Source organism: Doryrhamphus excisus, chromosome 1 (assembly GCF_030265055.1).
Source record: "Doryrhamphus excisus isolate RoL2022-K1 chromosome 1, RoL_Dexc_1.0, whole genome shotgun sequence".
Classification (NCBI taxonomy): domain Eukaryota; kingdom Metazoa; phylum Chordata; class Actinopteri; order Syngnathiformes; family Syngnathidae; genus Doryrhamphus; species Doryrhamphus excisus.
The window spans coordinates 8,335,059-8,350,974 of record NC_080466.1 but is presented as its reverse complement, the minus strand read 5'-3'; the positions used below and the strand labels follow the sequence as shown (position 1 = coordinate 8,350,974).

The 15,916-nt window shown below is 37.9% G+C and overlaps 1 protein-coding gene across 2 annotated transcripts in view; it reads left to right on the top strand.

The window, feature by feature from the left end:
* Positions 1–15,916, top strand: part of LOC131098453 (zeta-sarcoglycan) — a 246,017-nt gene that overhangs the window by 198,021 nt on the left and 32,080 nt on the right. For both annotated transcript variants that reach the window (XM_058045963.1, XM_058045964.1), the window contains exon 5: positions 15,208–15,330. In XM_058045963.1, coding sequence (XP_057901946.1) covers positions 15,208–15,330 — 123 coding nt within the window. The remainder of the gene's footprint in view (positions 1–15,207; positions 15,331–15,916) is intronic.

The following is a 15,916-nucleotide window of genomic DNA, read 5'->3' as shown; positions in this document are numbered from 1 at the left end:
GATCGTTGTGATAAAGGCTATTAGCAACTCCAGACATTGGTAAGCTTGTTATTTGCATGATGGCAGGTAAGACACGGTGGAATCTTCCACAGAAGAGTGCTGCAGAGTGGGGAGGAGGGCAGGTTTACCCTGGCACAGCCATTCAAGGAAGATGTCACAGTGTTCAGAGCCATCCTTAACTTCTTTGTGCACAAACTTCATTATCTGAAACTTTGACATCGTTTAACATGAGAATAACAAAGTTCTAACAACATTTATAAGTCAGAAAAGTGGAAAAAGAATAATAGGCCCCCCTTAAGGGACAAACTAAATTGAAGTATGTGGGCGTAATGGGTTTGTTTATTGTCATGGAACAACCTTGATAAATAACCACATTCAGTAGTATCAGTTATATTTAGAAAAAAAAAACTACTCAAAGGGGTCTGTGACACATTTCACAGCTGAGACTAGCAACTGTGGATTTTACCACCCACACCGCCTTTGCTGTGTGCTCGTTTGGTCTCTGTCAGAAAGCGCGGGTTACACCAGTCATAGCAGTATGGGGTCTATGACTCTGAAAATATAAAGAAATATGCACAGCATATAAAACAGTGAAGTGGCTTGTCACTGTAATATTCTCAAAGTGACTACCTTTGTATCCTTGACATGTGGTTTTTGTATCATGAAAGTCTGCACGTTTTTGGTCCTTAGCTTAAAGTAAAACTACATTCTACTACCAGAAGGTAAGGCTACATATTGAAGCTGCTGCCACTGATGCTGTGTTTTTTTGCATTTGAGTTTGGTGTGGGTGGGCAATTCTGTGTTGTTTTGTGAAATCAATGCACCCAGGAAGAAAGTTAAAAAGACCAATACGGCAAAATACTGTAAAAATTGTTATCTGTTATGAATGCTGCAGCGGAGGTGGAGCTGATCGTGGATGGGATCAACGTTTTAAAGCAAGTATTGGCCAATCAGTGATACCCATACCACTAGTGATCATATTTGTAGCTTATTTCAAGCCAAACAAAGCCAATTTACCAAACAGGAACAAAATGCTGGTATTCACAACTCACGTTTTCTATTTCACAATGCCTAGTCTAATCGAGTCTAAACTGAAAACCTGAATGAAACACAGATTTTTCCACCTTTGCTGGGTCGCTCCAGCTACATGTGTCCGCATGTGTCCATACTAAGGTGGTACTAATTCCTCAATTTTGCCCACACTCACAAGTACAGTGGGTTGGAACCGGGGCTTTATAGCCGCTGCCCTATGGATGATCACATTGCCAGCCTCAAACTCACCAGTGTTCCGCCCCAAATGCCGTCTCACACACGACAGACATGCTTGTCCTAATGCTGCAGCGGGGGCGGAGCTGATCGGTGCAGGGGATCTGCGTTTTGAATCAAGTATCAGCCGATGTCAATACCGTTCTTTTTCACTGATATTGGCTGATACCGATCTGTGGCCAATTGATTGGATCACCCCTAACATATATATATATATATATATATATATATATATATATACATATAGATATATATACACCAAATATATATGCACATTGCATATAATCTTTTCTCCATAAGCTGACCAAACTCTCATAAAGTCTGGATACACATGCTCAGTGTTGTCTACTCTCAGACTTCGAAAGTTGGAAATCCCTGACAGCTCCTTTCCGACTGTTAAAGCACCCCAAAGCAGCTTGCCTCACCAAGAAAGCTACTTTAATTCTGATGTATGTGAATATGTCTGCATGGCTATCTTGGAGTCGGCAGAATCAGTCTGTAAAATTGGTCGGCGCGACAGTCTGCAGTCAATTTAGTCAGGCCGCTAGAGGATGACATGAACTGTGTTGCATGACCTACCTCCACACACACACACACACACATTGGACAAGGCAAGGCAAGTACTAGTTTGGAATGTTCCCCTGCATACAAATGCCTTTACATACACATCAAAATACAGTGCACACAGACCTTGTGACAACTGTCTTCACACGGACACTTTGAGCCCAGATTCCCCCACCCGTACAAGCTGACAAACACACACACACATCCACACACACGTACACACACACTTATTTTAAAGGCTTAAGTGGCTTCTTGATAAGATAGAATGGAGCAGAATGGATTCTCTTGAGGATCCTCTGGAAATCCCCCAGTCTTGGCCTGCCATTACTTCCAGTTGCCTTTGTGCTGACTCTGCAACACATTCACCTCTTTCTCTCTCACACACACATAAAGATCCAAATAAAAACCATGTACTTACCTCTGTACAGCATACTCAGAGGTATTATTATAAATCCTAGAAAAAAACAACACCGACACACTTAAACCACATCTGAAGAATAAATATCCCACCAGGGTAAAGCCCTTATCAGTATTCCATCACAAAAGGAATAACTACTGGCACGGAATCATGTCACTGGCATGGAAAGCTCAAATAAATGTAAATCGTGCAGGGTTTTCAGATTATGAGGCGAGCCTCCCCTGAGAGGCGCCACAAGACTTCAGGAAAGGGATTGCAACTTGACAAAATTGAAGAAAAAAAACATATTTGACAAAAACTGGTAATCTACCTTTAGTTATGCTAAAAGCAGAATAAATAGTTTTATAATTCCTATGGATTTTTAAGCATTCAAAAGCCTGGAATAGTAACATTAAAGCTGACTTTAACGCCTCTGTCAATATAGTGACAAATCGGTTGTACATGTATTCATACATTATGTTTTCTTTTGCTCAGTTTAAGTAAGTAAAATTGTTTGACTCTGTTCAAAGAACACTTGTTAAAAAGCTCAATAACAACAAAAACAGAGTTTGTCTTTTCTTAAAGAGCTGTCTTTTAGGAGAACGGATGCAAGGCCAAAACCCTCCAATAATGCGGGGCAGGGAGCAACAAAATTCCAACATAATTTGCTTTGCAAACTGGTGTTGACAGAGATAATTGGTTTGCAAAATTACAGAAATTACTGAAAGCGAGATCAGGGCACAGTGACTTTTGGAGACCCTCGTCACTGCATGTGGACTAAAATTGCGTCTATTTTACTCAGTGAAATGTTTCTCAAATGAAAACATTCAAATCAAAGCACTGACCTACGCCTCATTCACTGCCTCAAACTGTCTGAAAAACATAATGTTGAGTCACAGCCATCTCATTGACCTGTTTAAGCGTTCCTGAAGCTTTTTCTTTGGACTGTAAAAATCAATAATGCAGAGGATGAGGCAGAAGTGCATTTTATTTAGTTAGAAGTGTTATTGCCAGCTATTCTAACACTTTTGAAAGCTTAATCACAATCCTGTAGCTCAGTGTCATGCAGGTATGTGATAGGTGATTCTACTGGTTTTGTGTGTTTTCTTTTATTTCCCTGTGGTGACAAATAATACTCACTTTTTAAGTGCCTTAACTTAAGTTTCAAAAACACACTTAAAATGTGAGCTCCCTTGAGGATCCATCTGCTGCAGAAAAGATTCTGAGTACGCTTGTTGGCCTTGGGCACTTCATCTCATTTTTATTGCTCTCACTCACTTCCTTTCATTCCTCCTTCTCTTCTTTCTCTCCATCCTCTCAGTCGCTGTCAGCTCATTTATGTGAGTGAGAACCTTTCATCTTTGTCTTCTTAATGGCGAACCATAAAGATGATGTGTGGACCTTGAGTTTTGAAGCCTTACCCTTTCACCTACCTAGGTGGTGATGTAACAGCATTAGAGGTGGAATCCCTGCCATCAAAAGGAATAGACAATTTCTATTGGTTAAAGCAGTTATAAACCATAAAATATGAAACATCACAAATGACATAAATGGAAAACCATCATAAGTTAAAGTTCCGCCCTGTGCTGTAACGCCTTTTGTCTATGTCTCTGACACCACAGCAGACCTGTTGTAGTTCACCCTAAAGTTGTTGTCGTTGAGGTCAGGGCTCTGAAGTTCTTCCACACTAAACTCATGAAAGCATCCATTTATTGACCTTGCTATATACACTTAGAAAGCACAAGAGACTTCAACAAACTGTTCCTGCAATGTTTGATGTCCCAAATATCTTTAATGTTTTTAAATATACGAAAAGTGAAAAACCAGCAGGGCAGCATTAGTAGTATTTTTTACTTGACCAGTGCAATTATCCCTCAGGTTTATTGTTTTTGTACGTCGGTCTCTTGGCAAGGCTAGAAACCATTACAGTATTATGTATGTGAGAGTGTGTGTTTATGCACTTTTCATCTCTTAAAGTGCATTTTGCTACTAATGATACTCCTGAAGCAGGAAAACTATTTTCAGCAGTTATCTATGCAGATGTCTATTTTGTGGGATCCTTATTTTGTTTTCAAAGACTATGTGGTAGAGGTACAGAAAGGGGTCAGAGCTCAAACAATATTGGTTGCTTCTGTTGCATGTGCTTTATGGTGTTTATGTGTTTTTGGTTTTAGATCATGTCTGTGACTGGAGAGTCTAGACTTTGATATGGTTTAAAGTTCTTTTTTTTCATTAATTAATTTATTTTTTAAATTTTTAGTCCCGTACCTGAAGTACGAGGTGATATGACCATATCACCATAAACACAATTTAAACATAAACACGTATAATGACGAAATATATTGTTTCACATTCGTATTTGGCAAAAATGCATTATTACTCAGATAACAGATACTCATTCATATACTCATCCCTTGAATTTATATGTCTTAAGTTTTTTTGGGGGTTTTTTTTGGCATGAGAGACACAAAAACATGACGACACAACAACATAATAGAATAGCTCATGTTTGGTGCAGTTCAGGTAATGCTTTTGTTCATATTTCTGGGTGACGGGAGCTGATTTATTGAATTTGCATTATTTCCGATGGAAACAATTGCTTCAGTTTTGGTCTGAACTTTTTAACCAGATTAATGATTCCACTGTAAATGCACGTTGCATTAAAAAAAAATGCATCTTTTTCTTATGGTCTAATTGCCCCCTTACTTTGTTGCCATTTCTATCATGTGCACAACCTTTTTAATCATGTCTTAATCATGTCATGTATTTCTTCATCAACTTTTTCACTGGCCCCTAAACTGTATTTTATCACTATCTTCATGGTTAACTTCTACACTAACTACATTCTCTTGTATCAGGTTGGAATCATTCACGTGATTTATTCGGTGTTTGGATGATGTTGCTTGAAAAATTGTAATTATAAAAAGGCTGAAAGTTGAGCCAAACGGAAAAAGGTTCATTAATGCTTAATGTAACTGTATGCAATGAAAGTATGTTGATCGGCCCAAGGTGGATGCTTTTATGTGCTGTTCTAAGGCTTTTTTTTCAGCGGGTTGATTTGTTGCTGCAGAAATGACGGATACGATGGATATAATGAATGTAATCATATTCTTTGATACATGATGTTGGTGGAGCAGTTTAACAGCTGAATGTCAGTGAAAATTGGTTTCTGATTAGTGTGCAGAGTGAGCACTTGCAAAGCCTTGCAGAAAATTCAATTGTTCCATTACACACATTCTAATTATAAATCTACATCTTCGCAAATCCCCCTCTGAGAAACAAATGATGTACATAACAATCATGTTTCACAGTGATCACATTTTCAGCTAGAGTGAGGTCTTTCTGGATTGAATTGGCAGATGAGGAAAAAAAAAAACCCAATAATGCCGCAATTATTATGATTCTGTGTCACTCCTGCCCACAGTTAATAGATCAGACAGTACATTTTGCCCAATTTATAAAACCAGTCCATGATCAAGTCAATAGTTTTAATGAGCCATTTAATAATACATAGCTTGGAGCATTAATGAACTGAAATACACTTAAGAGCCTTGCAAGGACTCAATAATGGCATAGATGTCCTGCCATTGTTGATCCCATATTTTTAATTACACAAAGGGCAATTGACTACACAGGGTTTTTTTTTTTGTTGCAGTGCAATATGGCAAATTACATTTTCATCACTTGCCAATATGTGTGGGAAGGGATATAACCGCTGTTGGAGTCATTCATCAACTTAATAGTAAGCTGCTGGTCTCACACTGTCACCGAGTTTGGACGTGAATGTATATTACACTTGACCTTGCTTATCCTCATCTGCATTACAGTACAGTATATGCCATTCATCTTTTGTTTTGCAACTGTTTTGGTCGGGGGGCAGCAGTCTCAGTTGGGAAGGCCAGACTTCCCAGTCTCCAGCCAACTCCTGTGTCTGCCCCAGGGCATACATGGAACACCTCACCAGGTTGGCGTCCAGGAAGCAAGATCCCTGAGCCACCTCAACTGGCTCCTCCCAGATGACCGAGCTCCTCACCGTATCTTTTACCCCAGGATCACACTGACCCCATTGCGGCATTCTGTAAGATTGAAATCCCTGTTGTAGGCTCACACTAGCTCCGTGCGGTGCAGCTCCGGCTCCAGTGGCCATACTGCACAACGGAAAGAATGCATTTGGAGTCAAATCTTTTTTTTCGGACGCTGCAGATGTCGGAGCACTCTCATATCATATTACCATGATATCAATACAAGACTTTAATAATAGTTACAGAGACAATTTGGACGATATATTTCAATATGGTAACCTCAAAGAACTAACAAAATTCTTAAGTAATTAAACTCTTTTTAAGTTATTATTTAAAAAATAATGAATATAATTATAATAATGATAATAATGATAAAAATAATAATGAATACTTATTATTCTTTAATTATTATTTATTTAATATTATTTAATTATTTAATTATTGTGTTATTTTATTTCTTTATTTAATTTAATTATTTAATTATTATTTAATAAATGTAATTATTTAATAATAAAGTTATTATTAAAAAACATGCTTTTTCATTTTTTTTAAATAATAACAAATGTGAAAAAAGATACGATTTACTACTTACTCATTGTATGAAGCCAATAGGCAAAAAAAAAAAAAAACACACACACAAAAATCTACTGCTATAGCTACTGTTTACAAGAACTTCCTCTAGTTATTGCATGAACATCTGCTCTCACGAGCACGGTTTCTGTAGCTGAGTCGCAGTTTGCGGAAACCCAGACTGGATCAGAACCAGAGTCGCAATGGATTCAGTGTGATCCTTAAGGCCTTAATGTGTATCCAGCCACCTTATTGTGGAAACTCACTTTGAGTTACAACTTAAAGCTCATGACCATAGGTCAGAGTAGGAACATACTGTAGATCATCTGGTAAATTTAAAACTTTGCCTTTCGGCTCTGCTCTCAGCTCTCTTATTTACCACTAGTCTCATCTACCAAAAATTCTGGTAGACCGACTGATTGTTGTGGGAAATCCCTATTCACAACCCCGCTTTCTATATGCGCATTCAAAAATGCTACACAGACAAACACTTTTGTTCCATTACTTACACAAACTGAACACAGTTACGGCACTGATTAATTGCTTTTGCAGATAAATGACAAAACGTTTTAATTGGGGGCCACCTCACAGTTCCTAGGACTTTTCCCCATTATGGAAATATACTGTATTTTACAATTATGAGAAGTCGAGTGCCAGCATCTTACCTCGTATTTTTTTAAGAGGAAATCTTTATCTTTTTATGAAGGCTAACATTCCTCTGTTTGACATCAATAAAAGAAAAAGGGCATTGGTGGGAAGGACACTTTTTTTTCCTTCTTTATGAGTTTGCAGTGTGGCTGAAAATGAATATTTTATTGATTGGCATAAAGTAACAATGTCCCGACAGTCTTTTTTTTCAATTTTCAACTTTACAGGCGAACTGAACGAGACCTGATTTTCTTGTATTGTTTTCTGTATCGCTTTGCTGATGCTGTTTTTTGGGGAATGTTCACAAAAAATGTACATTAAAAGTGACAAGTGGTGTGTCATAAAATGATGACTCACAAAATAAGGGAAATATATTTCAAGATCAACTCAAATCTATTGATTGGATCCACATCCAGTTTGTTCTCTATTCTTATCAAGAATAAGGAAATAGAATCTGTACCATTGTCACTGTTGACATAAAAAATGGATAAGCGTACTGTTATTAACATATTTAATTAAAATTAAGTAAAAAATCAAGAGGTCATGGTAGTGTAAAAATAATGTAACCAAAGAAAAACAAAGTATTTTAGTGGTGATGAGAAGATTAGTCATGTTCTCATGGCCCATATCTGCCTTCTTAATAGGTACACACAAATGAATCGGAAGGCTAGTCTGTAATTTGTAAAAATAATTTAGCCACTGTTAAAGGGGACCTATTTTGCTTTTTCCACTTTTCTGACCTATAAATACGGTTAGAATGTTGTATTCTCGTGTTAAATGACACCAACATTTCAGATAATGAGGTTTGCACATTTGGAAGTGAGCCTTGAAAGAAGTTTGGGATGGCTGAAAATGCTCCTTTGTGATGTCACAGAGGGACAGACTTCCTTATATGGTTCATAGTTTAGGAAGCACTTAGGGCGTGTGACCAATCACAGCGGAGTGGGTGGAATAAATTAAATGAATAGGTGTAGATTCTGAAAAATCTAAAATTTTCTGTGCAGGTTATTGTGTGTAGCTGCTCTGTACGAGACCACAACTCAATATAATGGGTCGAAAAAACATTAACACAAAAAACAATACATTTTGTGTATCTTTATTACATTAATGTCTTGCAAAGAAGTTGTTTTAGGCTCTTTCTTTATATTAGCCACAGTGTTTTTGTCATCGCCTGCTGTTGTTTTCCTTGATCAACCCCTTTGACGTTTGTCACTCAGCAGTCTACATAAACTAAACCTATCCTATCCAATCTGGAAGGGAAGTCATGTAATATGACACACCTGGGCAACAAAACACACTATCCACTCATTGAAAAGAAGAATCTTTTTTGTAATTTGTGTGAATCAGCTATTAAAAAATAATTTTTAAAAACTATGCATAACTCCTAATCCCACACCCCCCACCTGTAGCACATTCAAATAACATGTCCTTCCTTTGCAGTAGTCTCTTGCTATCAAAACACTCGCCTACTCTTAATAGCACTTTTGTTACCATTGTTAAAGAAACACTTAAAACATTCTAGTCTTGGCCTTGCTTTTTGATGAGTAAAAACATTTGGAAGTGTGGTGACCCTATGGTTTCATGTTGTTGCCTCATAGCCCTGCCAAAATAATTGCTTTCGCCTTTCATCCCTTCATCTTTTTCATATATAGTCATCATTCTCTTGTAGCACAGAATGTTAGGAAGTTGCATTTCAAGTATTTTGGAGCTCTTACTGCTAAAGAAAATGGTACTAAGATATCAGCTCGGTTGATAATGTGTGAACAAATAGCTTTCTCTCTATCCCATTATTACGCACTGAAACCGTTAATGGCATGAATATCATTTGCATTTTATACTTAAACCAAAAATAACATTTGTTCAAGGGTCAAGTTTTGGTCCGGTTAAAGTAGATGAGAATCTGTGGAACCGAAACCCATCAGGGTTTGTAGTCCTGAGTTTGAACTATAGAATATTTACATAGTGACAGAATAGAAAATGTGTTTACAACCTTCTAAATACAGGTTTTAATATTATTCTATTATTTTATGAACTTACACCCCTATAGTCACCTTTACACTCATATTCCCCCATATATACATTAGAGTAAAAAAGCCATTTAAGACATAAATAAGACATATGGAGCCAGTTGAGGTGGCTCGGGTATCTAGTCCGGATGCTTCCAGGAAGCCTCCCTGGTGAGGTGTTCCGGGCATGCCCAGCTAAGAGAACGCCCCAGGGCAGACCTAGGACACGCTGGAGGGATTATGTCTCACAGCTGGCTTGGGAACGTCTTGGTGTCCTCCCAGTGGAACTGGAGGAGGTGGCTGGGGACCAGGAAGTCTGGGCTTTCCTACTGAGCCAATGAATAACATTTTAGCTGTAAGAACACAGCATGTTTTGAATATTGATTAAATGGAACACTGGTGAGCTGCAAGCGGCGAGTATATCTTTTATTTTTCAAGCTTTTATATTTTGTCATTGTATAATCGTCTTGATGCAAATTTAGAAGTACTGTGCAAAGCTTTCTTGTGTGGTCCTGTTACTAATGGCAAAGTTTGTTTGACATTTGCATTTGGGTTGATAATCACTGAAGCATGGTCACTTAGAGGTTCATTGCCAAGATAATCTTAGAGAAAGTTTGCTGCTAGGCTTTAAATGACCTATATTTTATTTTTCCCATTTTAGTCCTTTTATAAGAAACGTGCCAACACATGTGCCAACATTAGGTCTTGGTCTTTATATGAGCAGAAAAGGAAGAAAGAAATAATATCAAAATAATAAATAATAATAATAAATAATATCAAACTGTTCTGTCCAAAATGCAGGCCCTACTTTCATATCTCTGATGTGCCAATTTTGCAGGATCTTTGTGTTAGTCTGAATTTAGTCGGCTAAATTGTTGTATTTTACGTCAATAACAGTACATACGTACATCAAACCTGTCAGCATGACATTCAGAACAATCATGTCAGCCATATGTGGGACTTCTCGTCTTTTTTTTTTTTTTTTTTTTTTTTTTTTTTTTTTTTTTTTTTTTTTGTCCCGTCCAGCCATTGGGGCAGATAGTATTGTTGATCTAAATGCCCTTACATGCTAGACAGATTTGCTCTGTGTCAGGAAAGGTGTTGGCTACAACTTCCCTGTACCCTTCTCGTCTTTTTGAGAGTGTTGAATCCTGCAAAACATGCCTCAAAAAATGTTTCACTGGGGTGGCGCTTGTGGCATCTATGGGTGGGCACTTGGCAGGGTGTGGTGACTTTTCAAGGGCAGCGGCTAAAGCTCTGTTCCCAATCCGCTGTACTTGCAAGTGTGGGCAAAATTTGGGGATGAGTACGGAGACACTATGTAGCACTTTTAGTGCAGGAGGAACTTTTGTTCTGTGCGGAATTGTGCGTCAAGCTATGGATGACGTATGACACGCGTGCACACTGTGAGCACACATGTGGTGGGTGCACATCAGTCTCGGCACTTCCCCATTTGGGTTGTCCAATGAGCGTGGGCCATGACGAGTGAGCGTTTGCGGCATGCTTGAAACGCACGATGTGCACACTGATTTGATCACATAAGAGGATGCCGGCTGAATCTGCGGTTCAAAAGGCAGCGGATGCGGCTTGAGGGGCCCAGCAAAGGCGGGCAAACCTTCTTTTAATTCATGTTTTCAGTTAATTTGAGAAGACAAAATGTGAGTTGTGGACACCAGCCTTTTGTTCATGTTCGAGTGATGATGTGTATGCCGACAGTAGGGTTTTACTGACTACTTTGAATTTGAGTCCTTTTCTTCCTCTCTTTTTGCTACCCCTTTTGTTAATGAACAACCATTCTCAAAGTTGTGTCTTGCTTAGAAATAAGTGTTGCAAAAAAGACAACAAATATTATCTATGCGTTTAGATATTACCAGTAGATCAAGTCCAAAAGTCCCACAAACCTCTTCCTCTCAACAGTACTGAAGGAATAGTCTAGGCTTCCCTCCAATTCCTCCATAGCCAGGCTCAGCAAAGTATTAAAAACAGAAAGGAAAATCCCATAGACAGTCATAAAACATACATTTATACAGTGCAAGGCAGCTGAAGTTTGATGAATATTATCAGTACTGAATGTTGCCATTAGTATGTTGCCAGAAATTTGCAAGCATAAAAGCATGTTTACTTGAATGGCACATTCTTATGGACTAAGAAATGGAGGTAAATGTGGGAGGACAACATGATTACAGTGAAGACGATTTTAATTAGAATTAATTAGAGCCTGTTTTGGATGGGTAAACGTGTGTGTTATGTCTTTATTTCTTATTTTCTTTCTTTTTTGAAGCCTCAGTACTGTTCTCACATGTTATTTCATTATTGCGGCAAACCCCAATGTAAAGCCTAGAATTAAAAACCCAGCACAGCCAACTCATAACTTTATTATGGACTTAATGCTTTAATGCACAGTAGTAAAACAAAAGTTACTTGGGGACCCTTTTAATGTCCCTTGTTCTTTAATCACAGAATAAAAATTGGTCAGCGCAACAGTTTGAGTTTTAATTTAATTATTTACAAGATGTAAAATGTACTGTTTTATTGAAGTATTTTGCTTGTTTAAACACACAAATTAACTATATTTATTTATGTATTTATTACACCAATGTTAATTTGTATGACACTTTCTCCAAACCTGCTGACTAAAAACCTGACAAGGGAGTCAAACTTGATGCACAGTCGTGCATCAAGTTTGACACAAACGTGCTTATTTTTTGCAGTGTTCAATCACCACCACAACAACAACAACATGTAAAAAGATAATTGTGATGATTGATTGATGGATTTAGATGTCAATACAACATTGATTCATGTTTTATTCACATGGAGCAATTTGGCCCCGTAACTATTGCCTGGTGCAGGGGTCGGCAACCTTTACTATGACCCGAGCCATTTTCCCCCTTTGCCCACTAAATAAAAATAGCCTGGAGCCACAAAACATATCTTATAAACTCTAAGAAGAAAATACAACAAATAGATGTGCAGTGCGTGTGCATGTGTAAGGGATGCCAACTAGTAAGGATTAGCATGGTATCGCCTGAAGAAATGTGTAGCACAGTGAATTGACAGCCTGTCTTTTAGCTGCCGACCAACAGCTGAGATGAGCTCACATGTTCAGCGAATTATGAGTCTCCCACGGTTTTGGTCGTCAAATTTGGAGGGAATTTTGGGGTATCAAAGTAGTTCAGACGAGCATTGCAAAGGGAGCCACAACAAAGAGGCTGAGGAGCCACATGCGGCTTTGGAGCCGCGAGTTGCTGACCCCTGGCCTAGTGTCTTGCTTTGCAGCTGGTGTACAAAAGAAGCAAAACAGAAGGCATTTAAGAAGCTTCCCATGTTAATTAATGCACGATGGTGGTGGACACAAAAAGTAACAATTGTTATTGGATTTGTAAAGTTCCTGTACTTGGTCAATATTATCTGTGGAGTGTTTGAATTTTGGAAATAACACATCAATTACTTCAACTGCAAATCATTAATGGGATGCAATGCAGTTAATATCAGAGCCTACTCAATAAAACCATGATATTCTTATCAGGTTTTTGTGTTCTTTTTTTCTTCTAATATACAATGTGTCATATACTACAAGTTGTGTCAGAAAAGGTCTAGTGGATGATGCACCTCACATCAACGAATGCGATCAATGACTTTGACTTTGCCGTGGGCATCTAACAGTTCCTGGCCAATGTAATAAGAGTGTCACCTCAGAGGGGAATACCTGTTGTTTGTAGTTTGGATTTGAAATACATAGTTTCTGACACCAGTTCTGGAACTTTTTCGACGCATGTCAGCACCAACACTAAACACAAAGTGTGACCCCACTGTGTATCGTTTGCACATTTTTTTTTTCCATTTCCCTCCAAATGTAATATACTAATCCAATTTTGCACTGCTGTGGATCTCCAGCTTTTCATAGAATCTTTTATCTACACTCAAGAAGTAAATGATGTGAATAAAGCACACATCCTTCAAAATATGCTGACCTGTTCCAATGCAGGGAAAGCCGCTCTGTGAGCGATATTACGGGATAGAGCTGAGCAGCCAAACAGAACTCACTAGATGTCTGAGACAGCAACTAGCACAGCACATCTCCAATTTAAACCAGCGTCTCTTTTTTTCATCAATGTCTTTTCTCTTTCATTACCCTGTCACTCTGTCTCTGGTCAACCTCAATTCTTTGGTATTTGCATACATTTGTAACACACTTCACTTTAGGATGAGTCAGTCTTTCACAACACAAAGCTCACTTTCTCTTTTTGTACAAGTCTACAAGGAGACATTTTAGACAGGACATGGTGTAGGGGAAAAAAAGAGGCTGCTCCCAGATCGACGGTGGCTAATAAAGTTTGATTGTGACTGGCAGGTCACTCTTGGTGTCTAATTGAAACTCTTGATAGCCTGGGAGCCAAGTGGTAGAAGATAGTGGTCCAGGGAGACACAGAATAGTGGGTGGGGTGAGATTTACCTAACATTTACACTCCATAGCACAATGCAACGTCATTTGCTATTATTGATAACATTACATTTTGATGATGTTACAGATATCATTGATGTGGCTGTTTGTTGTTTTTTTTCTTGAAAATGGCAGCCAGAAAGTGTTTTTTTGGATGTCAAAGTTGTGTATCTAAACTACCTCACGGTCATTTCACAGACAACTGTTTTTTCCCTCAAAAAACACCATTGGATGCCAAATTATTGATTATTCATCAAATTATATCCAATATTCAATTCTTATTTACTCTTTGCTGATAACCATGATAACCATAACCATGAGCATGTAACATGTGAGCTCGTGGCACATTCTAAAAATATGAATAATAATAATAATAATAAGCAATAATAAATAAATAATAATAACAATAAAAATATGAACAAGAAAACAAAAAAAACACAAAAATAATAATAAATATAAAAACTGTCAGTAAAAGTTGAAAAAAGACCAATAAAATTGAAATGTTCAGAGAGTAAAGTCATAATATTAAGTGAAAATGTAGCACGAAGGAAAAAGTTGTAATAGGAAAAACACATTAATGAATAAAATGTTGGAAAATTATGCTGGTAAAATAATGTTAAGATAATTAAGTCATAATATTATTTTAAATATTACGCTCCTGATGTAACCAATTGAGGTTGGTGTGTCTCTATGCAGCTCTAAGGTTTGGAGCCGATCCTCAGGCCTTGACCAATCGCAGCACAGGAGGCGTAGTCAGGAGGGTGGAGGCTGTGAAATCCGAGCATATCAGCCAAGAGGAGAAGAATGGAGATTTTCCCTGTACACAACTTGACAAGAAGAATCTTTCTATATTGAGCCCAACTGGGCTCCTATATTGTTCTAAAGACTCCAGAAATTAACATTATCGGGTCAATTAGCATAATTCTATAATTGAATCATTCTGATGTTGTAAAACACTACATATACAGAAAAAGTATTTTGCAAATAACCGGACAGTTCTTGTGCGTGCATATACTGCATAGGATTTTCCGGCCTTCTTTATGGAGTATGACTTTTGAATGTGGGTCTCGAACATTTTCTATGGTTGAGTGAACGGCTTATAGTACGTAAGTAATGTTGGTTCATAGTTCATATTCGTCATGGGTCATTCAAGCTAAACCTTCACACTCAAATGGTTCTGTTGGGAGCTTTACATGGAATCATCTTCATGGTATATTATATACACCATGAATGTTGCTGTGCTCCAAATCCCTTTTGTCAAAGTCCCCTTTTTCTTTCCTACTGTCTTAGGTTCAGAAATGGTGGACGTCCAGTGTCAGAGGTTTGAGGTGAAGAGCGCAGATGGAGAGAGAGTTCTTTTCTCTGCAGATGAAGAGGAGATCAGCATCGGTACAGAGAAACTCAGAGTGACAGGTGCTCTCTTCCTTCTGCTTCTGTCTTGCCAAGTATGCAATACCCTTGTTGTTGATGTTGTTTTTTTCCCCAGCAGCACACAGCTACTCACATGCAATCAAGGTGAAATATCCAAACTTAAATTAAACTGACATAAACATCTTATGCTGTTAATTGGGGAAACATTACATCCATTTGAGGTGAGGGTCTTACACGGAAAGAATATGAACATTCAAAAAATATTAAATGCCTGTTGCGAAATGACTTTATTTGCAAAGTCAAACGTAGATTTGGATAGCTGCACAACCTCAACGTTTCAATTCATTCAACACAAACCATTTTTCAAAAGACAACATTTTCAGTACCGGCCACTTGAGACAATTTTGATTGATATCAAGATCAAAACACACAGAATATTGTGTTCTATGGCTATATAAACAGGGAACCTACAAAAAGAAAGATTAGACTCCTGTATTTCATCATAAAAACAGTTTCTTTCTGCCCTTTTCCATTATTTAGTCATCAGCAGTAGTACATAGGTGAGTTTCAGGAAAATATCAGTTCCAGAGAAAACCAGCTTTTTGTGAAAAGATACATTTCAAGCATA